At 40.9% G+C, this 25,320-nt stretch overlaps 1 protein-coding gene across 14 annotated transcripts in view; it reads right to left on the reverse strand.

Moving 5' to 3' along the window:
• KMT2C (lysine methyltransferase 2C) overlaps positions 1-25,320 on the reverse strand; it is a 198,959-nt gene that overhangs the window by 4,765 nt on the left and 168,874 nt on the right. For 11 of the 14 annotated variants that reach the window (XM_030444333.1, XM_030444332.1, XM_030444343.1 and 8 more), the window contains 19 exons: positions 24,953-25,278; positions 22,294-24,116; positions 19,077-19,188; positions 18,001-18,079; positions 17,819-17,882; positions 15,526-15,758; positions 10,834-12,534; positions 9,571-9,783; positions 8,943-9,107; positions 7,529-7,670; positions 6,828-6,975; positions 5,895-6,073; positions 5,622-5,776; positions 5,173-5,419; positions 4,465-4,604; positions 3,454-3,558; positions 1,475-2,594; positions 435-571; positions 117-259 (listed from right to left, as the gene is read on the reverse strand). In XM_030444333.1, the coding sequence (XP_030300193.1) occupies positions 117-259; positions 435-571; positions 1,475-2,594; positions 3,454-3,558; positions 4,465-4,604; positions 5,173-5,419; positions 5,622-5,776; positions 5,895-6,073; positions 6,828-6,975; positions 7,529-7,670; positions 8,943-9,107; positions 9,571-9,783; positions 10,834-12,534; positions 15,526-15,758; positions 17,819-17,882; positions 18,001-18,079; positions 19,077-19,188; positions 22,294-24,116; positions 24,953-25,278 (7,232 nt within the window). The remainder of the gene's footprint in view (positions 1-116; positions 260-434; positions 572-1,474; positions 2,595-3,453; positions 3,559-4,464; positions 4,605-5,172; positions 5,420-5,621; positions 5,777-5,894; positions 6,074-6,827; positions 6,976-7,528; positions 7,671-8,942; positions 9,108-9,570; positions 9,784-10,833; positions 12,535-15,525; positions 15,759-17,818; positions 17,883-18,000; positions 18,080-19,076; positions 19,189-22,293; positions 24,117-24,952; positions 25,279-25,320) is intronic. The other 3 variants (XM_030444337.1, XM_030444335.1, XM_030444336.1) reach the window with 3 other exon arrangements.

The raw sequence follows: 25,320 nt of genomic DNA on the forward strand, positions 1-25,320 counted from the left end.
GGCATGCACATACACAGCCAAAGACGACAGGGTTTGTAAGCAGCAGACGAAAGCACAAATAACCCTAAGCAGCCTATAAACCCTGGGCTGTACTATGTGAAATTAAAACAAAATACCTTAACACAAACCTCTTGACATGGGTACTCATTTTAGGCTCGGCACGGGCACAGCCCGTGGGGTTGATAGCCAGAGGCAGTTCCATTAAGGGGTTTCGGCCATAGCGGAAAGTGTAGTTCTCACAGGCCTCAACCCCTGGCAGCTGCAAACAAACAAACAAACAAAAACAGACAAAAAGAAGAAAAAAATCAAGTAGTTATTTGTGAATTGTGCATAACAGAATATTTACTTTTCCACACTTCTCCCTGTTTCCCTTCTCATGTGTGCATCCAACAATTCGGGGTGATCCAGCAGGAACTGGGCTGGTGAGCACTCACCGATTCAGCAATTCTGGCCACTGCAGAGACTGTCAAACCAAAGAGGTCTTCACCCTTCAGATAGCCTGGAAACAGCTGGAGCATTTCGGATTCTTTTCTAACAGAAGCAACGGGCTCCAAGATTTTATCCCACACACCTACACAGCCATATGGGAGAGAATTACAGTGATCAAAGAAATAAAACTCGATCGCAATGGTCTTACAGTGAACGCCTGAGGATATCAAGAACCAGAAACCAATAATGAAAAAGCATTGTGTTGCTGGTTGCATACATGACCAGGCTGGTGTTTAAAAAGTGAAGCAGAGATTATTTGGTGAGTTGCTATTTTATCCTGAACAAATCCCAAACAAGCACAACATTTCTATTGTACCCTCGATTCTCTGGAACAAAGCATTTTGTATTCACAGCATGGAATACTTTCAGTCCTCTTACAACAATTACATACACAAATTCTCCTGAGAAAACCTGCACAAAGTAAAATCTTCTGAAAATAAACTATCTTTTATTTCCATTGACTGATTATCATCAGCTCGCAGAGGTAAGCAGGTGATTCCTTTGGCAGTGGTTTGGCTGGACACAGAGAGACCAAGCACACAGCACCCACAGTACAAAGGGGTGAAGACCCAGAGCTTTACAAGGAACAACCTGGTCAACTCAGCTTTCTTATCATTCAGTAACTTTGGCACAGCTGACCTGAGGATAAGTGAGTAATGATGCTGTATTCATACAGTCACTTTTCCTGAAAGGAAACCTCACTGACATTCCTACTTCTTTAATTCATCTTCAGTGCATAACGTTGGGTCTCCTCTGTGAAGCTGTAACAAATCATCTTATTTGCAGCTTATACAATTTCTTCAAAGATGTCCTCAGTCTCTGTAGCATGATAGTAAATATGGCCCCTGGAGGCTCACTACAAGCATTACCATAGAACAGTGTCTGCAACAGCTATTTGAAACAATTGCCATACCACAAATATCAGTAGAAACAAAACAAACAGCAAACCCACAAAAGGCATGATCTTAGTTCACAAAAAAATTACCTTTTGGTGTTGTGTCAGTAAGGACCAGATCTTCATGGCCTTGCTCCACGACTTTGATGACAAACAGTGGAAGCCCATCCTTCTCCTCAATGGAGCAGAGATAGCGGCAGCGCCTGTTGGCGTATCTCATGCTCCAGTACAGCCGGCTGGCCTCGTAGCCCACGGGGAAGAGTGCTTTTGAGGAGTGGAAGGCCTGCATCTGCTGTGGCAGCAGCTGACCAACAGCATGGAAAATCAGGCTTCCCACACGGAAAGTGTGGTCACGTTCTCCTCGCTGAACGATGCTGGCAATCTGCCGCACTTCATCGCGCTGAACGTAGACCCTCCTGAAGACTGCAAAGTAACTGAGTTCTTGCTCATGAGTTCCCTTTGGTTTGTGCATGGGGCAAAGCATGGTCTTGTCTTTAAAAAACATGCATTGTGCTTTAATGGCACAGGTAAAGTGATAAATATTGGTGCACCTTAACCTGTGACAACCGCTGGTGGCACCCATTTTGTGACAAAACATGCATTTCATTTGCAAGCCTCTTCGCAGTGCTAGTTCCACGTTTATTAAGGCACCAGCTTGTGTCTCATAGACTTCTGTAGACCAAAGAGCACAGTTCAAATGGACCCAAAGGTCTAAATCCAGGTTAAGAAGCCTCGCTGGTCCATCAGTTAATCCATCACCTTCCTCGTGACAGAAGCAACATTTCCTGTAGTCTTTAGGCACAGGATCTGGTTTAAGGGTTGTGCCCAGTTTTTTAAGAAATTCATCTATTTCTTCTTCACAAGGAGGTTTGAATGATCCTTTAGGGATCACAATCTGAATGCTCCACTTTTTCCATTTCATTCCCTTCCATTTCTTACTTGGAGGCCGACAGTCATCCAGACTGCTGTGTATTGCTTTTAACCTAGGTTTGAGCTTCACCGTTACCTTAAGCTCATCTGGTTTTGCCTCTACTTTGGCTGCTTCAAATGCAGGGGGAAACATGATGGGGGGTGATGATGGTGGAGAAACTTTCTCCTGCAACTGAGGCAGACAGTGGACATCCAAAGTGGAGATGTTGTTGCTGTACTGATGGAATGCTTTAGGTGGCCTCTCCTTCATCGGTGACTGTGGCAAAGATGGAACTGATTCCTGTTAAATAAACAGAAAAATCTTGAGGAAAAAAATCCCCAACTGTTAACTATTAAACATTTCTTGAAAACACTGACAGGAGAGTACGGAAGAGGCTACTCAGAATGCCTGAAATCATAATGCAGAAAAAAGATGGAAATTACCCTGACTCCTGTTACCACATTTGCACCAGGATACGGAGCACTAAAGTTCTCCCTGTCAGTCTACAACATGGTGCCCTTTAATACAGAAGAGGAAACACAAATAATCCTTTGTCCAGGTTTTGAATGAAAAAATCACACAGTTGCCCTGGTCTAATTCCACTTTCAGTTGAAGAAATTTCTTATGATACTTCTCTCCAGTAATTAAACCTCTTTGTCCTTCTCACTGTCAGCAGGCTCTTTGCTCATATTTTGGTAATTAGTGCCTTAAAATGGCAGCTTTGCCCAAACAAACAGAATCAGATTCTTCCAGTTACACTGAATGAGTAAACGTCTTTTTGCAGACTTGCAGTTCAGTTATATTTTTTTTAACTGCATATAAAATAAAAATGCAGAATACAGTCCTTAAAAATGAATCTATGGTTTTGTACAATACCCAGATAACTTAAATAACCACTTTTTTGAGACTGTATCTTCAAACCCTGTGAGAACAGTGAAAGGTGGCAACTGTTCTGCCATGCATCTCTGTCAGACAGAAAGTTCTGCAAATGTAAGTTTTATTTCAGGCTGCTGGTTCAGAATCAACATCCCAATATAGAGCAATTAATTTAGCAGCCTCTAAAATGAAGTGCAGGCTTCCCTCTCACCCCCTTTCTGTGCTTCAAAAAATAGCTGCAGTAATTTCTGTTCAGTAGAGTCTGCCAGCATTTGATACTTACTTTGTTCTCTGAGTTTTTTGCTTGTACAGCTGCTGAATAAAGAACAAAGCAGTTGTTGCTACAGAATACAATGTCCTTCATTTTATCAGAGCCTTCTTGGGAATCCTGGGAATCAAACATAGGAGATTATCAGAAGTGCATTGTAATACCATTCTTCACATAAGTGTAATGAAAAAACTGTTCTCATCTGGCTAGAAACTTGTTACTTGTAGAACATTTGTGAAATAATGAGCAATATTGTGATATAAATACTTGATTATTTGACAGATCTAACATTACCACCAACTACAACCTTGTTCTTCAGCATTTCTTGTCTTTAACAGAAGTTAAAGAATTAAAATATTCTGTATCATGCTCCCATCTACTCTCTAGGTACATTTGCAAAGTAAAACCCATTTCCTTTTATCTTTAGATGGTAAAAGAATGTCTCGTTTCAGCCTAATCAAAGACAGATCTTGCTGTTTTATCTACTGATCCATCTGCAAAACATTACTGGGAATTCAGTGCTTTTCTGAACCCATTTCTTTTGTATATAAAATTTTACTACATACCTCTGTTACATCATTATCTCACTCTCTTTCAAAGAGCAATGGTACTTTTTGAATGAATGACAGTTCCCAATGCAAACAGCAGAGATTGAGACCAAAATCTCATTCCTGCTCAAAATGAGTGCAAGTATTCTTAAAAGTTACTTCTGGACATGGCAATATGGCACTGCCTTATATAAATAAGGTCTTGGAAGGTCTTGGAAAAGTGGTCAGTAGCAGAATTTGGGAAGAGCTGCCATATGCAGGAGTTATTTTATGACATTTACTGAAATGCATATCATGTAACAACTTTGACACTTCTTATTTGTGCTACAAATGTGCTTGAATGTGTCCCATACACATTGACGGGAGACTGCAGAGAAACCTGGAAGTGACATTAGTCAGCACATCAAGCTGTAGTCTCTGTTGTCTTAATTTGCTCATTCACCATCACATGCAAGAAGCTGCACTTCCCCTGCAGTACCTGTTTGAGGAAAGGGAGGTCTTTGAAGGACTTCCTCACCCCACTGCCAAGAACCACAACTTTGCAGTGGGAGCACCACCGAGGTCTCAGTGCTGAGCCTTCTGCAATATTCTGGCTGTGATCCTTGTAGCCAGCTATACCTAGAAAATAGATATGTGTGTTACAAGCTGTGTCAGATTAAACCATTTTATGAAAAATTACAGTGTTCTTCAGAGGTCTAGAGGGGTAGCATCCTCCTGGATAAGGCATGGAAGACATCCATGAAAGGGAAATTTTTCAAACTTGACCAAAATCAACTGTGTGAATAACAAGGCAAAAATACAACCTTGTATTAGAAAAGAATAATTAAACCAGCACAGGAATACATGCATAACAACTGTGTCAAGCTTTCTGGTATAGGAACAACCTTTCTGGATGATGGATTTAAAATCAGAATGGACCAAAAAAACCTAATAATGTTGGGTATTACTGGAAGAAACACATCACTGATAGTGACATTGATAATGTGAAAGAAACCAGAGATAGATCAGACCTATTAAGTTACACTTAACATCAGGAGCATGCTGACATGTACTGATCATATAAAATGAGAAAAGCATTGTTTAGAAAAATTTTTTAATTCCAGGGCATGAATTTATGAGGCTGAAACACATTAATACTGACTCAGTTAAAATTTTGGTACTGAAAAAAGAATGAATGGCCACTCACCATTGCTGTTTGCAGGGAATGGCACATTAGGTGGCTTCAGTCCATAAGGCCCTACGATCCTGGCAGGTCCCATGGATCCTGCCTGGGGACCCTGGAGCAGTAAGTGTTGCCTGTACTCCATTGATGGGTTCACTCTGTTGGGAGCTGCCATGGAGGATGGGACATCTGGAGCATTACTAACTTCATAACTGTTGGGAATTCTGACGTGGAGCAGGTTGGAGAATGCTGCTACAACACTACTGATGTTCTAAAAACAAACAAACAAAAAAACCAACCCATAGCTTTGTTTTCATCGGGCAGTAAGAGAGCAGCAATATGTATCATGAGAAGATTACAAGAGCTGCTTTACCTCTCTGCTATAACCCCTTCACATTCACTATATACAAAATACATTAACTACTGTGTTGTATTTTATGTATGTAAATGTAACATAAGCTTATTTTTTTTACCTCAGCAGCTGTGGGATGTAAAGTAATTGCTACAGATATAAGGCCAGATTTAGGACCATTCTGGGATGGTCCAAGCTGAGAGGCAAAGAAGCCAGAACCAGGTAATGCTCCTGAACCAGGTTCTGATTTTATGTAATTCCTTTTGGCTTCTGAACCTGAAAATAAAACAAAATACACCAGGTTAATTCCAGATGCACATCAATGCAAAAAAAAAAACAAACCCTAAATCCCCCAAAAGCCTAGTTCCATCAGTTTTCTCTATTCCAGTCTCACCTTTTCCAGTACTGCTAGGTAGGATGGGAATGATGGGAGATGGTACAGGTTCTGGGTTCTCCTCCTTTACAACTGATAAGTCTGGATACCTACTTATTTCCATTCCCACCACACTTTCAGGAGAGGAAGATGGAACAAAGCTGTCAGGAGTGTCCCTGTCCTCACAGTGATCTTGAACCCTGGAACAAAACCCAAAAAAGGTGTTTTGGAAACCTTTTGGAAATTGTCTGTAAACCTGGTAAGTCAGAGTTATAAATCATGACAGGGGGCTACCACGAACTTGTTTCTTGTTGCTATTCATGGAGCATAATTCTGTGATAGGCTTTACTTCTGTGTGTCTTGAAACACCATTGCACACTGTGGTTTCTTGGGAAAGATGCATAAAGAAATTAAAACTTTTTGTTTTATTCAGTGGTATATTCCCTGGTCCATTCCCTGTCATCCATGCACAGACTTTTGGTTAGGCAAAAGCCACCCAACTTTTGGTTAGGCAAGTTAAAAGGAATCAAAAGAGACATCTTTGCAGGAAGACCCATGTTCTAGCACACATTTCTCACAGAGGAACAGAAACTGAGTAGAGCTGGGGAGTTCTGTGTCTGTCTGACACACAGCCCTGCTGCCTGGTACAGCAGTTGTGAACTGTCATAGTACAATGGTACCATGCTGCTCCAGGAAAAAAATGTCTATTTATATAGTTTTCTTTCAAGAGCAAGATGATGAATTCTAAACAATATAACAGGATCTAGAATGCAGCAGTGGCAGAAATCCCCTGTTCACTATGCTGCTCTCAACATGTGGATGCTAAGGGTTAACTGGGACAAATGACTGTGTGGCTGTGCATGATAGATTTTGTTTCTTCACAGTCTCATCTCCTAGTGCAAGATGGCAGAATCTGCTCCAAATACATATTTGAAGATATCAAGGAAAACCTACCTTAACTCCTCCTGATTGTTGTGAGGTGGTGTTGGAAGTGAAGCAGGAACATCCACAGTTTTAGGGCCCTGAGCCATTGCTCTTGCTAATAAATCATCTTGGGGTCTGAAAGGCAACTGGAACTGCTTTGGTCCCAGAGCTTTGGTAACTAAAACCAGAAATGATAAAAAGCACAATGAGACATCTGTACAGCTCTTCCAGTTTGATATATATTCTCTGTATCTGGGTGTTGGTGGCTCCCTGATACAACCAAGGCATTACAGCAGATAACACATCTCTTCCCCACTACTTCTAGTTCAGGAAATATCGACAGTTCATGATTAATCTCTGTATTTACAAAAACCTGCATATTTTGTGGAAAAAGGGCTCAAAAGGCTGCTAAGCACACCTTCTGCCAGTATGAGAGGATTATTAGAAAGGAATTTTAATTGACCAGATTACAAGCATCAGAAAATACATACTGAGTACATACAAAGCCTGTTGAGAATAGATTTTGGGTAGATAGGTTTTGAGCCTACTCACCGAATTGATTAGTCATTTGTACTGGACATAAGAACATAATTTTAAGGTTTTGTTTTCATTTCTAAGAGTACTTGTACCTCTCAAGATGTTTTTGAAAGGGAATGGGGACAAGGCTATTATAATACTGCTGTAAAAAAATTTGACTCACTTATTACAGAAATAATATGTATTAATCTTACCATCATGACCTCCTAACATACCAGCCTTGCCAGCAAGTTCCTCAGTGGTTGCAAAGCCATTTACCAACTTCTGGCATGCCACAGGAGGTGGTGTGGGAGGAAGAGAGGCTGGGGGTGTTGGAGGATTGCTCAGATTGTTCTGCTGCATGAGTTCAAAGAACGGTGAATCAGACATGGAAAATAGGGTGAAAACTTGCCTTGCCCTAGTATTAGTTAATGTAACCCACTCACAGAGTTTTTACCCCCAAAGGTAGTACTGATAAGCAGTCATAGTTAATTCTCAAGTATGCAACCAAATACATAAAAGTACCTTTTACAAAAGACACAATATTTTGCTTTTCTTACATCAGTAATGTCATAACAGTGACATTTATTTTGCAGGAGATGGATACATTGCTGAAAACATATATAGCTAAATTATTAACAGAAAAGCACGTATAGTAATTTTTAGGAATGGTCTGGAGGCCCCAACAAGTTCCTATATTTTAAGCAAAGATCTGAATTTAAGATTGAGAGAGCTTTTCCATAGCTACTCCCCATCACCATAAATAAGTCAGCCTAGGCATTTTCACTCAAAAGAAAGCTGTCTCACATTAGCACAGGATGAGCTTTCACTGAAGCAGTTACTACAGAGAAGCAGATATTCTGCAAGTTCACACTCCAGGCTACCTCTTGCTAACTTGCTTAACTGCCCATATTTTAAATGAAAATTAAATAAGAACTTCAGTATTTGCTCTTGTTGCAGTCATGCCTACAAAGTTAATAGTTATTACTCCTGACCACAGTAACTATTTCTGCTAGATCACATTCTCAGCTTACATGCCATGCAAGGCTGGAGTAAAGAGCACTTGTTTTTAATTATTTACTAAAGTTTTTATATTAGGGTAGCCAAGCAGCAAATTTGATTCTGTCTGTTTGCTATCCTGCTGCTCTCCCAGTATTGACACTCATCTCACAATCTGAGTTTTAAATTCTGTTATTAACTCATCAACAGTTTATTTTGTTCAGAGTTCTTAGTTAGGGCTTAGCACACAAATGAGGAAAGTCTACTGCCCATTTAATTCACATTAAGAAATGTTTTAATGCTTTCCATGACTTTGCAAAGTACTGAGAATTCAGCTGTTTCTGCTCCATAAAACTGTAATTACAATTTTGCACTATTCAGCATCCACTTGTAAAAGGAATACTCATAGTTTTTAATTAGTTTACAACACAGTTTCTAGAACTGTTTTCCACTTCCAGAGAGTAAAATGATGGTGACTGTTTCACCACTGCACCGTGGATCTAGTCTAGGAACAGAAAAACATTTTATTCTGGTTATATAAAAGGCAGGAATTCTTAATTTGAAGCCATAATGTCATAAACTTTTTTCCCCACGGAGAACACACAATGGAAACCCAGATTAAAGCTGTACCTTATAGATGAGCTGGGAGTAGTAATCTGAAGCCCCATCAAGAGTAGCACTACCAAAGCTTCCCACAAGTCGATTTCCACCATTTAGTTGGCTACTGCCATAGGGGAGAAAGTGTGCAAAGCTCACTCCAATAATTGGTTCCATCAAAGGCAGAAGAGAAAGCTGCTACAGTATTAAAAGGAAAATAAGAGTTAGGAATTAATTTAACTATAACACAGAAGCACTGCAGATCTCCAAATATGAACCAAAGGGTTTTCTAAGTTGAAAAAGTATTCAGAATTTACCCACTATTAGAAAAGTGTATCAAACACGGGCCTCTGTTTGTTAAGGATGGTGGTTCCCTGTCTATCAGAGCTGCAGCTCCAGCTCCTTTCCAGTTCTGTCACTGAGGCTGTCAGAGCTGACAGGAACCCCATTCCATAGCTTTGAGACTACAAAACACCTGCCACATCAGCAGATCTCCCAAACTGAAATACAGCCAAAACTTTACATTTCCTAGTTTCGTGGAAGTTTTCGTGTTCTCCACCCTGTACTGCACTCAAAATTCAACTTGATGATCAACTTCATTTCCATCATGAGAAGTTCATTCTCCAGTTCTTGATGCACTACCCAGCATCTGCACACCTACCTGTTTTAACTGGATGAATGTATCAGCATTGGGGTAAATAGCTTGTTTTTCCTCTTCCTCTTTTTTTCTTTTCTTGGACCTAGGAGCTGCTTTCTCCCCTGTCCTCTGAGTTCGCTTATTTCTCTGTTTCTTGGCTTCAGGTCCTACATCTGTTCTTTGAAGCTGGCTGTTACTACACCCAAATGCACCTTGCATTTGGTTTCCTGCAGTTTGCTGGTATAAAAAGTGAAACAGAATTTTTGACATTTTAATATACAGTCCATCCAAATTTATAGCACAATAGCCTAAAAGAACACACAATATATCATAAATCTCTCAAAAACAAATTGTATTTTATGGTTTGTTTATTCTGCTGTCTCACCAGCAACTGCAACTGCTGGACTGTCCCTACACACAGCATTACAGTTTATCAATAACATCACTGACATCTGAAAACATCACTAAAATCTCAAAGACCAGAAACACTTTTTTTTGAGTACCCCCTAAAATAAAGTTACACGTGCATGCAACCAACCTTAGAGATTTTCACAAGGGCACAATGAAAGGCAGACTTGGTTTGCCAAAAGAAAGCATGTAAGGTAATATAGTGCAAACATATTTTCAGGTTAAAAACAAAACCAGTACTGTCAAACACTTCTGGAGTGTACCATTTACTTACATACGTTCAATGCATTCAATACTTTCAATGCAAAGTGTTGAGATAAAAGGATAGCTGCCTAAAAGCAATCAGTAGGGGACTTGGTAATGCAACAGATACTGGCAAATGAAAAGAAAATCCAATTTCTTTTTATTAGTTACTAAATAGCTCGACAAGACCCCTCTACCACAAGTCCTCTCATATGTATTTTAAGTGTCAATCTTTAACACTTAACTAAGTTACCTGCTGCTCACAATTACTCTCATTTTTATATCAATCTCTATTAATTCTGAATAGTTAAATTTTGTTTCAAGGATGTGTTTAGAGTTTAGAAAGTCAAACCAAAACTGAGTAGAGATTAAAGATTATAATGAAAAAAACAACTAGCCTAAGTGTAAAGTGTATCCTAACTCCACAGAAACCAATTTTCTTTAGGTCTGCTTTTAAGACCCTTATACATTATTGAGTCATATAAAGGCAGGAAGGGAAGATACCTTAAAGCTGTTTATTCCACCCTTTTGCAGGTATGTTATCTCCCCACCTCTTCACAAATGGCTGTGGTAAAGGCACAACCTAGGCTTTGATTGTTGATAACCAATGTATAGCAAAACCAGTAACAGACTCACCATTCCTTCAGCTGGATTCTGCTTCTCTGTTAACTTCTTATCCCCAGATGCCTCCTCTTCTGTTTGGCCACTGTTCTCAGATTTCTGATTTAGAAGAGATGAGGACTTCTTATTTTTAAGCAGGTGTTTCAGCAACTCATTCCCTGACTCTCCTTTTGCTGCTGGAATGCTAGGTGGTTGTGCTGGACTCTGAGCTATAGAGGCAGGCTGTGATGTGACCTTATCTTCTTCTACCTTAATACTGCTTGGATTTTCTGGGTTAGGCTCAGCTTGACCTGAGCATTGATCAGTTTCTGCCTTTTCTAGCTTAACTTCCTGAATGCTGGTAGGTGTATCTGTTACAGCCTTTTCAGTCTCTGTATTTACACTTGGCTGTTTCTGGGGCAGAGTGCTGCTGGGGACCTTGCACTCCAGCTCTGGAGAGGCCTGGCCCTCTCCTGCATTTGATGTTGATGGGCCTGTTAGCTCCACTGACTCTTGTTCATCCTGATGGCGTGAGAGTTCATTGGGGGTGTTAACTGTGGGGGTGGAGGTAGAATCAGAAATGGTTGGAGTTGATGGTGCAGTTATATCTGAATGTGGAGTTGACGGGGCTTTTATTGACTCGGCATCATCGTCCTTCTTCTTTTTTCGTGTCCTTTTCTTTTTTCCTTTCTCTTCTGGGATTATATCAGAATACAGCTGTATGAGAGACTGGCTTGATCCAGGGAAGTTTGTTGCCTGAGGCACACTGGTGTCTGAACCACATGGGGCACCACTAGGAAGTATGGTGGGTGAAGGTACAGCAGAAGCAAATGGAGGCCTGACTTGGTTCTGTGCAAAGGAAGCCCCGGGGAGATTCCCATGAGTTTGTTTTACATTATGGAAATTAGGGGCCCCACCTGGAACAGCAGATGCATCAGGTCCAAAAGCTGTAGGTCCCACTGGCCTTCGCTCACTGCTTTGCATAAAATTTGTGGCAGGAGGCGAGGTCACAGAACCTTGCTGCAGGATTTGCCCCATTTGTTGCTGTTGATGCTGTGGGGACTGCTGAAGAGGTCGCGGAGTTTGGATGAAATCGCAAGGTAGATCAGAATTAAAGAAAGGGATCTGAGATAAAGATGTCCTATTATTTAATTCAGACCCTATCATACCATGCTGCTCTAGTTCAATCCTCTGCTGTAAAGCCCTCTGCCGATCTACCTCCTGCATCAGCTGAATGCGCTGCCGCTCCTGCTGCTCCCGCAAACGCTCCTTCCGCTCCCGCTCCTGAAAACTTTCACTAAAAGGGTTATTGTCCTCAAACTCCACCCGTGGTGGTGGCCCTGACTGTGCTGTTGCATTTGGACCAGGCACAGGAGCTGGTGTACCAGGAGTAATTGGCAACGGCGTCATTGGAGGCTGCATCCTTGGTGGATTCATGGGAATGTGACTCGCAGGGGCATTTGCAGATTGCCATCCAGATAAATTCGGCATTCTGGTTGGGTTGGGTTGCCCAGGGATTACCACTGTGTGCTGCTGATGCTGGAGCTGTGGTGCCACCATGGGGAAATTTTGCTGATTCATTGCTGGTGAGGTTCCTCCTGGAACCATCGGTGGCTGAGGTTGGACACCAGGCATTATAGCATGGGGGGCCATTCCACACTGCTGCTGCTGCTGCTGCTGCTGCTTGATTCGATATTCCTCAATTAGTTCTGCATGCTCCTTCTGCTGCTTTCGGATCTAAAGATTAAAGAAGTCATAATTCATCTCTGACATGTACTGGCTATATAAGTAGCATAAAACATGTAATTCATCATTATAATTTCAGTAGACAATGAGCTTTGTGCAAAACCAGAGTTTCTGCGCAGTCTTATTTTCTCTCTCTCTCTTTAAGGCTAAATAGTGATTATTTCATTAGAAATAGTATCCATCCCAAAACGTCAGAAAAAATAACAGTGACTCAACATTCTAATTACATACCAAGACTGCACTCTTCCAAACCCAAGGTCCTACAGATCTTAACATTATGCACAGGATAACAATTGTTGGGAACAGATGGGAAAAAGGAAACGGTGAGATGGATGATCACACATCAGCAACTATGTTTTAAAGATGCCATTAAAAAGGGAAAGCTTTCAAAAGAACAGAAAGGTAAATTCCCTATTTATTCACAGGCAGATCCTCAATCATCACACAGCAAACAAAAACAGCAAACAATTTTAAATTTTAGGATGAAAATAAAGTCGACTTGGACACTAAAAGGTAAGTTTATTTTTAAGGCAAGCAGGAGAAGCCAATGGAATGATACGGGAGTGTTATTTAGACAGGAAAGGGCATTTCAGAAATACAACAGATACCTAACTACACTGTTCTGTCCAAACATAGAAGGACTGGGTAATAATACATGTATTATGGAAAATCTCTTGCTCACTTCTATTCATTAGATTATGACTTCCACAATGACCATTTACTGTTTGTACTGAGAGAAAAAATTCATAACATAGTTTAAAATGTTTGACAGCACCCTCCTTTACCTGGGGCAAGAGATAAGGAAGAAAGCTCAGGATAACAGAAATATTACAGGACACCCTCGAGAATGCAGGACAAAGGCACCCAAAAGGCTATTTGCACAGTAATATAAGGTCCAAGATTATTTATGACCTTTGGCTTGGCATTGACACCACCAGATAAACACTGTCACTGCAATTGGATCAATTTGCATTTTTCAGTCCAGTGCTCCAGGACTGGGTACAGGGCACAGAACCTGTGCTGGCTCCATATGCCTCCACAACAAGGTATCCAAACCATGACACCCTCCCAGGATCTGCAGTGACAGATGAGCCATCTGACTGGACCTGGAATTTGTTGAGATCTGACAGGACCAGCACCAACTACACCCAGCTGGACCTGAGTGGACCTGCATACATCAACCTGGTAGTTTTATTGGTACAGAGGAGAACATGTCAGAGCTTAGCAGCACAGGCACTGGGCCAGACCAAAGCAGTCTGAACAGCTCTGGCCACAGAGACAACTTGGCAGTGTTGGCATGGCTCTGCTGTTGGCCATGCCAACAACCCCTTCAGACATAAGGCCATGTTGCACAAAGCCTGCTGTGGTTTCTCTGCTCCTGTGTCCAGTACCAGGGAGCTGAGAGCTCTTTTCTCTATATATAGACAGAGACTTTATCCTTTTCAAAAACTAACAGAAGCTTGATTGCAGAAAAATTACTTGATATGAAGTGAGAGAATGCTGAACTGCTTCAAATAGAAGGTCCTTAAGAATATACTTTTAAAAAACCTTTATTTAAGTTCCTACTATGTATGTCTTAAACTGCTGTTTAGGATGTGGGTGATTGGTCTAAATCAGTGGTTGAAGGGGAGTAGAGGGCATTTACCAGCAGTCTATGAAACTTAAGTTTAAAACCCAAACATAAAAGACCCTTGTTTATGGGGCACTAAATACATTTGCTGGCAATGTCATGAGTAGCAGCTATTACTTCAACATAACTCCACCATAACACTAGACTGATGTACGTTTGGTAAAGCCTGGTTAAAATTTCCATGGTTTTTCTTTTTTGACATTTATTCTAGTTGTGATTCATTGCAGGAGGAAAAGAAAAAAAAAAAGAAAAAAAGAATGGATGTAGACATAATTTATCTGTTCCATCTTTCTTCCACATAGGGAGATGAGCCAACAAATATCCCATCCAGTGCATACTGTGTCTTAAAGCAACACAGAAGCAAGACTTGAGGGCCAGGTATCACTTAGGACTTCTTTCCAAGCAGCCTAAAGCCAGTTTTTCTTCTCAAATTAATAAAGGGTAGTTCTAAAGCATTTCCATGTTCAGTGGGTCTAGTTGATCCTGACAATCATGCCAGACAATTAATAAACAATGTCTTGAGTAACACAGCATTCAAAACTGTTGGCCAAAGCACAGATTTACCAAAGCTCTCACAGGCTTAATTTTAATCTGATTTACTAGAATAACAGTTGCAAGATGTAGCAACTGAAATTCCAATTGAATATAAAATAAGAAAACAAAACTCAGTGAAAGGGGTTACACATTGGATAGTGGTTCAGAAAGGCTGGGAAATCTCTGCCCTTGGAGATTTACAAAACTTGACTGACAAGGCACTGAGCAACCTGATTTAACCATGAAGCTAGTTCTGCTTTGATCAGTAGACTAGATGATCTCCAGATATCCCTTTGGCCTATATTATTCCATGATACAATAACAGATAACACAAACTGATGATCAGTGTCTAGGAACTACACAGCTCATAAAACTAGACCAAAGATGTAATGAAAAAAGATTTTCAAACAATAACATTTGACTGGAATATAACCAGGAGGTTCCGATTATGGCAGGACACCTGAAAACTACTCAAATCACAAGCCCTGCATGCTAACGTTTTCTTCTGAACCTTTCACTTATGCTTTTCATGATGCCAGGAACTCTGGTTTTTGCCAAGAAATTTCCCCTCTTCCCAAAGTACTAAAACAGCTTTTTGTCATAATGTTGGCCATAGCATACTCTCCTACGACTCCCGTGTCACCAGCAATCCTGAGTAATGCTCTTAGACACACAAAATATGACAGGGAGTGGCTCCCTTTAAATAAGCTCCACTGTACTTAAGCGTTTCAACTTGCTTTGAGAAGATTTAAAGGAAAGAGTCATACCAGTATGACAGCTTTCTATTAAGGTGGTAAGTTTAGATGCCTGATGATTACCTGTTCTAGCTGTTTTTGGACCATACTTTGCTGCTCAGTAACATGTTTGAGCTGTTCTGCATCTTCTTCTGGGAACTCACGGCCAGCTTTCTTGGCTGTACGCTGTTTTGCTGAGAGAGCCTTTTTGGATTTTCTGTGTGCTCCAATTTGCTCCTCAAGGTACTTCTGCTGCATTTGAAGAAGTTGTTGTGTATCCTGCAGCCATTCCTCATATTGCTTTCTTTGTGAATCATCTAGAGGGAATGGAAATTAAGCATGTCATGATCTAATTCTTGGGGTGAGCTCTTATACTACTTTTTACAGATGAAGTTTAACAATCAAGTTCCCCTTTATTTTAAGAAACCATTGTTCAGCCAAATTTAACAGCAAATATGTTATTTTAAGAGATACTAAGCTCTTGGAGTGATTTGAATGAAGGAGACAGAGATCCAAATCACTGCATTTATTGAGAGAAAGCAGTTTTAACATAATCTTTTCAGTTCAAGAGGCACCATCCCACTGTCAAACCAGGAAATGTGCACTTGCTAGCCAGTGAGCAAATGTAGCTTGGAAGCTTTCAAACTAAAAAAGGAAAAGCTACAGAACCTGGTGGTATCCTGCTCTGCCACAGAACAAGGGACATGGAAGACCTTTGGAAGTACTCTATCTCAGTAAAGAGATGATGGTGTCAGGACAGGAATTTACAGGAAACAGATTCACTAATTCTGGTGCTTGCAGAAGAGTTGTGTACATATATTTTTATTACTACTTCTACAAAAAGAATTAAAATTATAAACATCTTTTAAAGAAACCCAACATTAATGCAATGAAAGAAATATATTGCCTTTGTAAAAATAACTCTGCAGGCTTCCACATAGGGCCTTCAGCACCAGTGCCTTCTCCTCCCCACAATCAAATGCCCTCTCTTTTAAGACTATAACAGAGACATTACTCTTTTTACAAATGAGAAATGGTCATCTGCTACGAGCAGTGCATTGCTCTCAGACATTTTTTCTCAAGGCAAAACAGTCATTTCTGGTAACACTTGATCTGGCCTAAACCCAGAAGGCAAGAAATGAGGTTGGGTGATGGTATCATTTGTCTCCTAATTGCATTGTTGCAATGAACAGGGTAACCAGGAATATGGCACAGGTCTTCCTTGTGAAGAAACTAAGTTTAACAAAGACTGCTACACAACAGTATAATTTCAATATAACCATTACCAACTTCTGCTTTAACAGTCACTGTGGTAGTGACAGCCATTGACTCAAAGGGCTCAGTTAAATCAATGCACAGAGCTGGCTGCAGACTCTGCAGTCTCCAGGGATGCCCATTCTTTCAACAATAAATTCTGTGAAACTAATCACATAACCTGAAGGGACAATTGAGTGGAAATGTTGGAGAGTAATTGCAGATAGGAGCAATGTAAAAGTGCAAATGAAAGCACTGAAATATTAACAAGTTCCAGGTAAGAATAACTACTACTGAAATGAGAAAGAGATTTTATCAAGTGGTCAGAACTACCACCACCAATCAGAGCAAGGCCACTGCTGACTGCTATGTCAAATCTCACCAGAAATTAATTCAGATAACAGTGCAAAAGCTCCTTATTGCATACTCAAGCCTTCTACTCTATTTCTGGAAAAGACAGAGGTTTTTACTTCCGTTTCTTATTCATAAATACCACATAAAGTTCTTGCAGTGATAGAAATATATAGAAATATATTTTTTTATATGTAATATCCTCTTCCAACATATGCTCTGTTTTAATTTCTGTTTAAAAATCTTCCTTATTGCAAAGGCTAGGACTTAAAATTGACCTGGGTCAACCAAAAACAAGGAATGCAAAATATCAGTGCTGTATATTCCTGGTTTCAGCAATTGTGGTTCCCAGACAGTGTTGCTTAACTAATACCTAGAAAGTTTTTGTTAAAAAGAAAATGGTGCTTTATGCTTCTGAAATAAGAAATATGCCATCAATGTAAACTTGTTCTCACTAAGCTCAGAATACTGCAGCACAACCTAAGACATCTTTTTTGACATAGCAGTCTGTCAGTTAATAGATTGCTATTCTCTCACAAATCCAAATAATGCTAATGTTCTTTTCCCTTATGGTCTTTCTTTGAGGACAGTTTCTATAAAAATGTTAATAGCATTTACTGTGCACCCCTTTCTTAGTTGGTATCATAATGATTCAATTTTAAGAGGATGCATTTTTGAGAGATAGGATCCATTTATGGATATTTTATTATAAAGAAAACTGAACTGTACAATGAAATACCAGCAGACAATAAATTACTATATCTGTACTTACTTACAAAACCAGGACCAAAACTGGGAGGATTAGGTCTAGAAATCTGAGGTGTCAAACTTCCATCCTAGAGGTTTCAGTAAACATACAGATATGAATATTAAATTATTATTTCATTAAAAAAAAACACAAAACCCCCCCACTAACAAACATTTTAGTGCAGACCCCTTATCAAGTTGTATTACCTGTGTTATTGCCTGCTGCATATGATTTTGGCCATCACTGGTCTGAGCCCCTGGCACTGGCTGACCCATAAAGGGAAACCTGTTGATACAAGAACAGAAAGTGAAATTACAACTTGCAAAACTGGGGAGTATTTTAGGGGACAGACAACATTTTGTATTACACTAAACTTACACAAAACTCCCAAATATTTTATAGATATTTGCTTGAACTTCTGTACCAAACAATGACTTTCATTTGATGCTACAACAGTTTGCCTTTGGTTGAAACTATTGTATTTTACACACTTCAGAGAAATTAAGTAAAAATGAGGTACTGGGCTAAAACACTGAAGGTGCAAAAAAAACCCCAAAACCCAAATTGTATTTATATTTTAATAAATTATGTTTAAAAAAAAATAAGAAAGATTTAACAGATTTAGATATCGTGGTCACCAGCACAGTCAACCAGAACTGGGTAAATGTGCACCTCTGGTAAGTGACATGTTATCATGTAACACCAAAGGATGTCTTAGAAGGAGAAAACACACTGCTTTAGAGGCCACATAAAAAGGTGCAGATCTTTTCTAGCCCACAGACTCCTCCTCACCTACAGTAAAGGCAGTCATGGTGAAGTCTGCACAGTTCATAGCTCTTTTTGTCCCCAGAATGGATATACAGAGGATGAAACTTCTGTTACTTGAGCTAAATCTTAATTATACTTGGCATTACATGATACACTGGAACATGAAGTTTAACCATTAGTTGGCCACCAACTGTTTTAAAACATATTGTGAGGGAGATGTGTCATTACATAATTAATAAGTGGGAAAACAAGAAAAGCATCAACAGGGAAGCCATGGTGACCAATGACATTACCAACACAAGACTGATGTGGTTCAATAAATTTTATAGTTTCTGCTGCCATACCAGCTTTATTTCTGGGGAATAATCTTGTATTAGAGTGGACAACAAACTACATGATAAAAGGATTTTTTCCACTTGCAATTTTTTTTCATTTCCTGTGCACAGTTTTCCTGGGCTCTATCAGTTCCTTTTATATTCTGTAGACCTAAGGAATGGTACCAAGTGTTGCCTACCTGTTCATAACCATTGGTGGCATCCCCATGTTACTCTGAGCCATGACTTTATTGATCCCCTTAAGAGCCACCATTTTTGCTTTCATTATGGGATCAGTAATTGCATCGAAGTCTATAAAAGAAAAACAATAAAAGTGAATTACATTGCTGAGCATCACAAGTCATTAACTGGAACTGACTTGTTGAGACCTAGTTCATGCATAAGTCATCAGTAAAACAATATAATTGCATTACTACTTAAAATTACTTGTCCTTTCCAGTTCTAAATTCCTGGTTAATATGTAGTTTCATATATTCTCAAAAGAAACTTAGGCCAGCTTTGGTCTACAACAGCCCTTCTCAGACTGACATGCTTTTCTTTGGGTGCTATTACTGAAAACAAGCACAGTAAGCACAGTTGCTTTTGGACTGTGACCCAAGAGTTAATAAATTCTGTTCAGGAGGAAGAGTTGTTACTGTGTGTTCAGTTGGCAAAATTATAACATTACCACCAGGGTACTAAGAAGCTGGTTTATTCATTCTGTAATTACCAGTAGCACTACAGGCAGAAAGACACATCCCCATACAGCTTCTGAAAAGACCATGTGCATGGTGAACACTGCCTTTTTGCTGTCTCTCCTGTTAGGTGCCTCACAAAGAGCAGGATAAAATGAGTACAGAATGGTTGAGGTCAGAAGGGAGCTTTGGAGGTCCTGTTTGTCATCTGGGATTGCTACAGCACATTCTAGCCTCCTACAGATATGAAGCTGTGCTTTAGGGGATAGGTTAAATTGTGTTTTGAACACAGAGCCTTGATGGCCAGTCTAGTTACAACTAACACATTTCTCAACATTTCTAATTTAATAAATAATAATTGACTGATAGTGCTTGTCTTGATCTGACTGCTCAAACTGCTGTGTCATATTAAACACGAGATGTGGTTGTTTTAAACATTTTAAGTACATATTGTTTGCAACATTTCTGGTCCTTGCCCAGAATTAGTATTAGTATTATTAGATCCCTTTTCTAAACACTACAATAGATGTAATAAAACAACCATAAAGAGCCAACTGATAGACCAAAAGGTTAGCAATTGCACCTGATCATTTATTTCATAGAATTGGCTGGGTTGGAAGGGACCTCAGAGATCATCAAGTCCAACCCTTGATCCACTACTGCTGCAGTTCCCAGCCCATGGCACTGAGTGCCACATCCAGTCTCTTTTTAAATATCTCCAGGGACGGAGAATCCACTACTTCCCTGGGCAGCCCATTCCAATGTCTGATCACCCTCTCCAGAAAGAAATTCTTTCTAATATCCAACCTAAACCTCCCCTGGCACAACTTGAGACCGTGCCCTCTTGTCTTGCTGAGAGTTGCCTGAGAAAAGAGCCCAACCCCCCCCTGGCTCCAACCTCCTTTCAGGGAGTTGTAGAGAGTGATGAGGTCTCCTCTGAGCCTCCTCTTCTCCAGCCTGAACACCTCCAGCTCCCTCAGCTCTTCCTCACAGAACTTGTGCTGGATCCCTTCACAGCCTCCTTGCTCTTCTCTGGACCTGCTCCAGGACCTCAATCTCCTTCCTGAACTGAGGGGCCCAGAACCGGACACAGGACTCGAGGTGTGGCCTCACCAGAGCTGAGCACAGGGGCAGAATCACTTCCTTGGACCTGCTGGCCACGCTGTTCCTGATACAGGCCAGGATGCCATTGGCCTTCTTGGCCACCTGGGCACACTGCTGGCTCATGTTCAGCTTCCTGGCGATCCAGACTCCCAGGTCCCTTTCTGCCTGGCTGCTCTCCAACCACTCTGTGCCCAGCCTGGAGCTCCCCATGGGGTTGTTGTGGCCAAAGTGCAGGACCCAGCACTTAGCCGTGTTGAATCTCATCCCATTGGAATCAGCCCAACTCTCCAGTCTGTCCAGGTCCCTCTGCAGAGCCCTCCTGCCTTCCAGCTGATCCACACTCCCCCCCAGCTTAGTGTCATCTGCAAATTTGCTGATGATGGACTCAATCCCCTCATCTAAATCATCAATGAAGATATTGAACAGAACTGGGCCCAACACTGATCCCTGGGGGACACCACTAGTGACCGGCTGCCAACTGGATGGAGCCCCGTTCAGCACCGCTCTCTGGGCCTGGCCCTCCAGCCAGTTCCTAACTGTCCTGGTTTGGACCAGGATAAAGGTGGTTTTCTGTTTCTGTACTTTTGCTTTTAGCTAAGTCCCTTGTAAGCAGCTGCACTTGCTGAAACTAACAGCAAGTTTCTCAGTGTCTGTTTCTAGGATTGATAACACTTGATGTTTATAGTTACTGCTAGAGACTGGTATGCAGAGCCAAGGACACTCAGCTCTGAGGAAAACATTTTACCGTCCAGGAGGACACAGAGGCCCCACCTGAGCCCTCCTTTAGGGAGGAACGGACAAGATAGATGCCAGAATTGACCAAACAGAGTATTCCATCCCATATACGTCACACTCAGTATAAATTTGAGGCATCACGTGGGCCGAGCCAGATCTTTTCCTGCTTCCCAGCACAGAGTGCCCCTGTCCAAGCTGTGGGCTGACAGCTTTTTCAGGAGGATCTCATAAAAGGAGATCAGGTTGGTCAGGCAGGACCTGCCCTTCCTAATCCCGTGCTGGCTGGGTCTAATCCCTTGCCCATCCTGCAGGTGCTGTGTGATTACACTGAGGATGATCTGTTCCATGACCCTGCCAGGCACTGAGGTCAGGCTGACAGGCCTGTAGTTTTCTGGGTCCTCCTTCTGGCCCTTTTTGTGGATTGGTGTGACATTCGCCAACTTCCAATCATCTGGGATGTCCCCCGTGAGCCAGGACTGTTGGTAGATGATAGAGAGAGGCTTGGCGAGCTCTTCTGCCAGCTCCCTCATCACCCTTGGGTGGATTTTTGTTTATAAAAGCCATATTTACTCCATAACATGTATGAGAACCTAAAGCATAAACAGAATATATGACATAGCTGAAGCCAGAAAAACTAGCAGTAATGCAGAGGTACCCTTATTTTAATAATGTCAACAGAAGCCTTGCCATGGAATTCAAAATTCTGCCTACAAGCTCAATTTCCATACTCCCATTGTACCTACTAGGCAGGTTGTCTTTTGTTATGTCACCTTCAAGCTCCACATATCTACTCCTTCTTTCAGTGCAATGGATTATTTAACTATTTAACACTGTATTTTTTAAAAACCTAACCAGAATAGAGGCAAACAGACCATCCACATACCAATATTGGGGAAAAATGGTTCTGAACGCTGGCGAATCATCGCTTGCATCTGTCTCTGCTGCTGCTGCTCCTGTCTTTCCTGATCCAAAAGGTCCTGCAGAAGAAGTGGCTGTTCCTCCAGCAGAAGTGGTCTCTCTCGATTTTGTTGTTGAGCTAATGGTTGGGGAAGCATTATCTGCTGGGGAGCAGAGATGCCACTGGGACCAGGACGGTTTGTTACAGCCACAGTTTGATTAGATGCTTGCCCTGTCCCAAAGTTATGATTAGATGATTGACCCTGAATAAATCCTGGATTTGGTGACCCTTGAGAAAAGTTATGGTTCATTCGTGGAACCATGTTCAAATTTGAATTCAAAGTGTTTTCCAAGATCTGTCCACCAGGTGTCATTAGTGTTTGTGGAATACCTGATCCATGGTTCATTTGTGTTGCTGGCAAAGATTGAGATGGAGATCCTAGAGTCCCTGCTTCAGCATTATCTGAGCTTTCATTAGCTAGCAAACTTGAGAGGACTGGTGTGGACCCAGTAATGCTGCAGGAACTTACTGCTCCTTGAACAGGCAACTGAGTAGATCCCTGAGCATCTGGACTAGGCACAGTTGATTCTTGAGTAGGAACAGCAGTAGTTTTGTCAGGAAATTCTGGGTTAGGAGGCTGCACAGGAGCCTTTTCTCCATCCTTTAACTCCACTTCAGCAGCCTGTTGAGTACTTGTGGATTCAGCATTTCCATCATTATTTTCATTTTCATTCTTCTTTTCCTCCTTAGTCTTTGGGGAAAGCACTTCTGTTTTAATTTCACTTTCTGTAGCAGATTTCTTCTTTGGAGACTGAGTCTCAGCAGGGGAAACTGTTTTATCACCTTGCTCTTGCTGTTTTGGTTCCTCTGTCTTGCCCTGGATATCTAGTTTGTCATCAATAGGGACACCAAGATCTAGTTCTTCATTAAACATTCCTTTCTTATCTCCCACATCAAGGTCTGGATCCGTGTATGCAATTATATCAAATTCCCCAGATCTTAGAAGATCATCAAGGTGAGGGTCGTTGGTTTCCAAATTATCTAAAGTGTCCAGTTCATCTCCTTTCCCATCCTCTGTGTCTAGATTCAAATTTTCCAGATCCTCATCATCTAAATCCTTGACTTCAACCCCATCAAGGTCTTTCACATCCAAATCTTTTACAGCAGGATCATCAGGATCAAGCTTTTCCTCCAGACCATCACTTTGCTGGTTGGGAATCTGTAAATTTGCAGATTCATCACCTGGTGCAGATGTAGATAAAGGTGGCCCAGGGAATGCATCAGCAACTGGTGGGTGACTTAGAGAACGTATTACAAGTGCAGGTGGGTTGTCAGGATTGATTTGGTCCTGCTGTGATTGTGACATGTGCTCCAAACTTGTAGACATCTGCAACTGGTTAGGTATCCCTTGAGAATTATGTCTCAGTGGTTCTGCCTGTCTTGGGCCTGGAAACTCCTGCCTGGGTATAAATCCTGCATGTCGTTGATGCTGTGCTGCTGCATCCATAACATTTGCAGCAGAAGGGTTAAAAGGCAGCCTTGGCCTCCCATCAGGAGTTCTGTGACGTAACTCAATGTATGCCTGACCCAATATATTGTGCTGCTGAACTGGAATTCCCTGTGGAGGAAAATGTTGAGAGATCCCAGATGCACTGTTTATTTGTGGATTGTTCACTGGCCGTGGCATATCAATAGACAGAGATCTCCTCAGCTGTGGTGGAACTCCAGGGCGTTGCATCGGCTGCTGAGGACCGAGGAAACGTTCTTGACCTGCTGGTGGGCCATGGCCACCTCCTGGAAACCCATATCTAAAATAAAGTAGGAAAGGCTAAATAATCTTTTTTTCTCAGGACTGCCTAGTCTGGCATATTTGGCTAAGTAACTATTCACCAAAATGCTTTACATGATGCATTCGTTAAGATATTTAAACAAATATTTTGACTAATTATGCTTGTATTTAAATGAGCTTTATGACTACAATAAAATAATTGCTTTAATTATGTTTAACAAACAACCCGTTTTCAACTCCAATAGTAATAATGGAAATATAACTCTGAGGGTAAGAACTATCCTAATAATTAAACTACATGTTAATGCAGCCTAGTGTGAAAAATAATGTTGTGTGGATTAGAAAATTACTGAAATAAATTCAAAATGTTGAGAATAATAATTCCTGAGGTGACAATGTATGTCAATACTGGTGCTCATTTTACATCATACCATTCACTAAAAATAGCACAGGCAGAAGATGACAGAATATTTCATTATTAGTTATTATGACACCAAAGCTAAAGTCAGACCTTTTGCTTTTTTTTTTTTTTTTTTTTAATGAAGAAATGCCTCAGAACCTGGGGCAACAAGATCTTTCAGGTCATATAATTTTCAGAAGTACTGCAGTTTCTCCATTTTTATTTCTTATTAATCCCCAATAAAAGAAAGGGTAGAACAGTCTTAGTGTAAAATACACATTCTAATGTTACAGAGCCTTACAGGAAAATTCACTGTACAGGATTACTTCAAGATTACCAGCTACTGTAGACAACAGAGATGATTTTTCATCAGAAACCCCTCCTTTAGCTAACAACTTATGTAACTGTAGAACTACGCCTGTAGCATCCTGGTTTTAAGAGATCAAAGAGCTTACCTGAGACCATGAGGTCTCATCCCCATGGCATTCATATCACCTGGAAACTGGGGTCTGTTGAACTGGCCATCAGCAGGAAATGGGCCACGTTGGTCTTTTGGGTACACAGTGAACCTTGGCCCTGCTGGTGGGACAACAGAGGACCTAATATTCCCAGGATATGGAGGAGGAGGGCGGTTAAAAATTTGATTTAAATTGTCTTGCTGCCAGTGCTGAAGAGCAGTTGCATGGGTAGGAGCTGCTGCATCCTGCAAGGCTTTTTCCTGACGAACTGCATTCTTCTTCTGCTGCTGCTGCTGCAGAATAATTTCACGTAATTTCTGGCGCTGTTTGAAAAAAAAAAAAACCACAACATTGTGCTTGACACT

The sequence above is a fragment of the Calypte anna genome, chromosome 2, assembly GCF_003957555.1.
Source record: "Calypte anna isolate BGI_N300 chromosome 2, bCalAnn1_v1.p, whole genome shotgun sequence".
Lineage (NCBI taxonomy): Eukaryota > Metazoa > Chordata > Aves > Apodiformes > Trochilidae > Calypte > Calypte anna.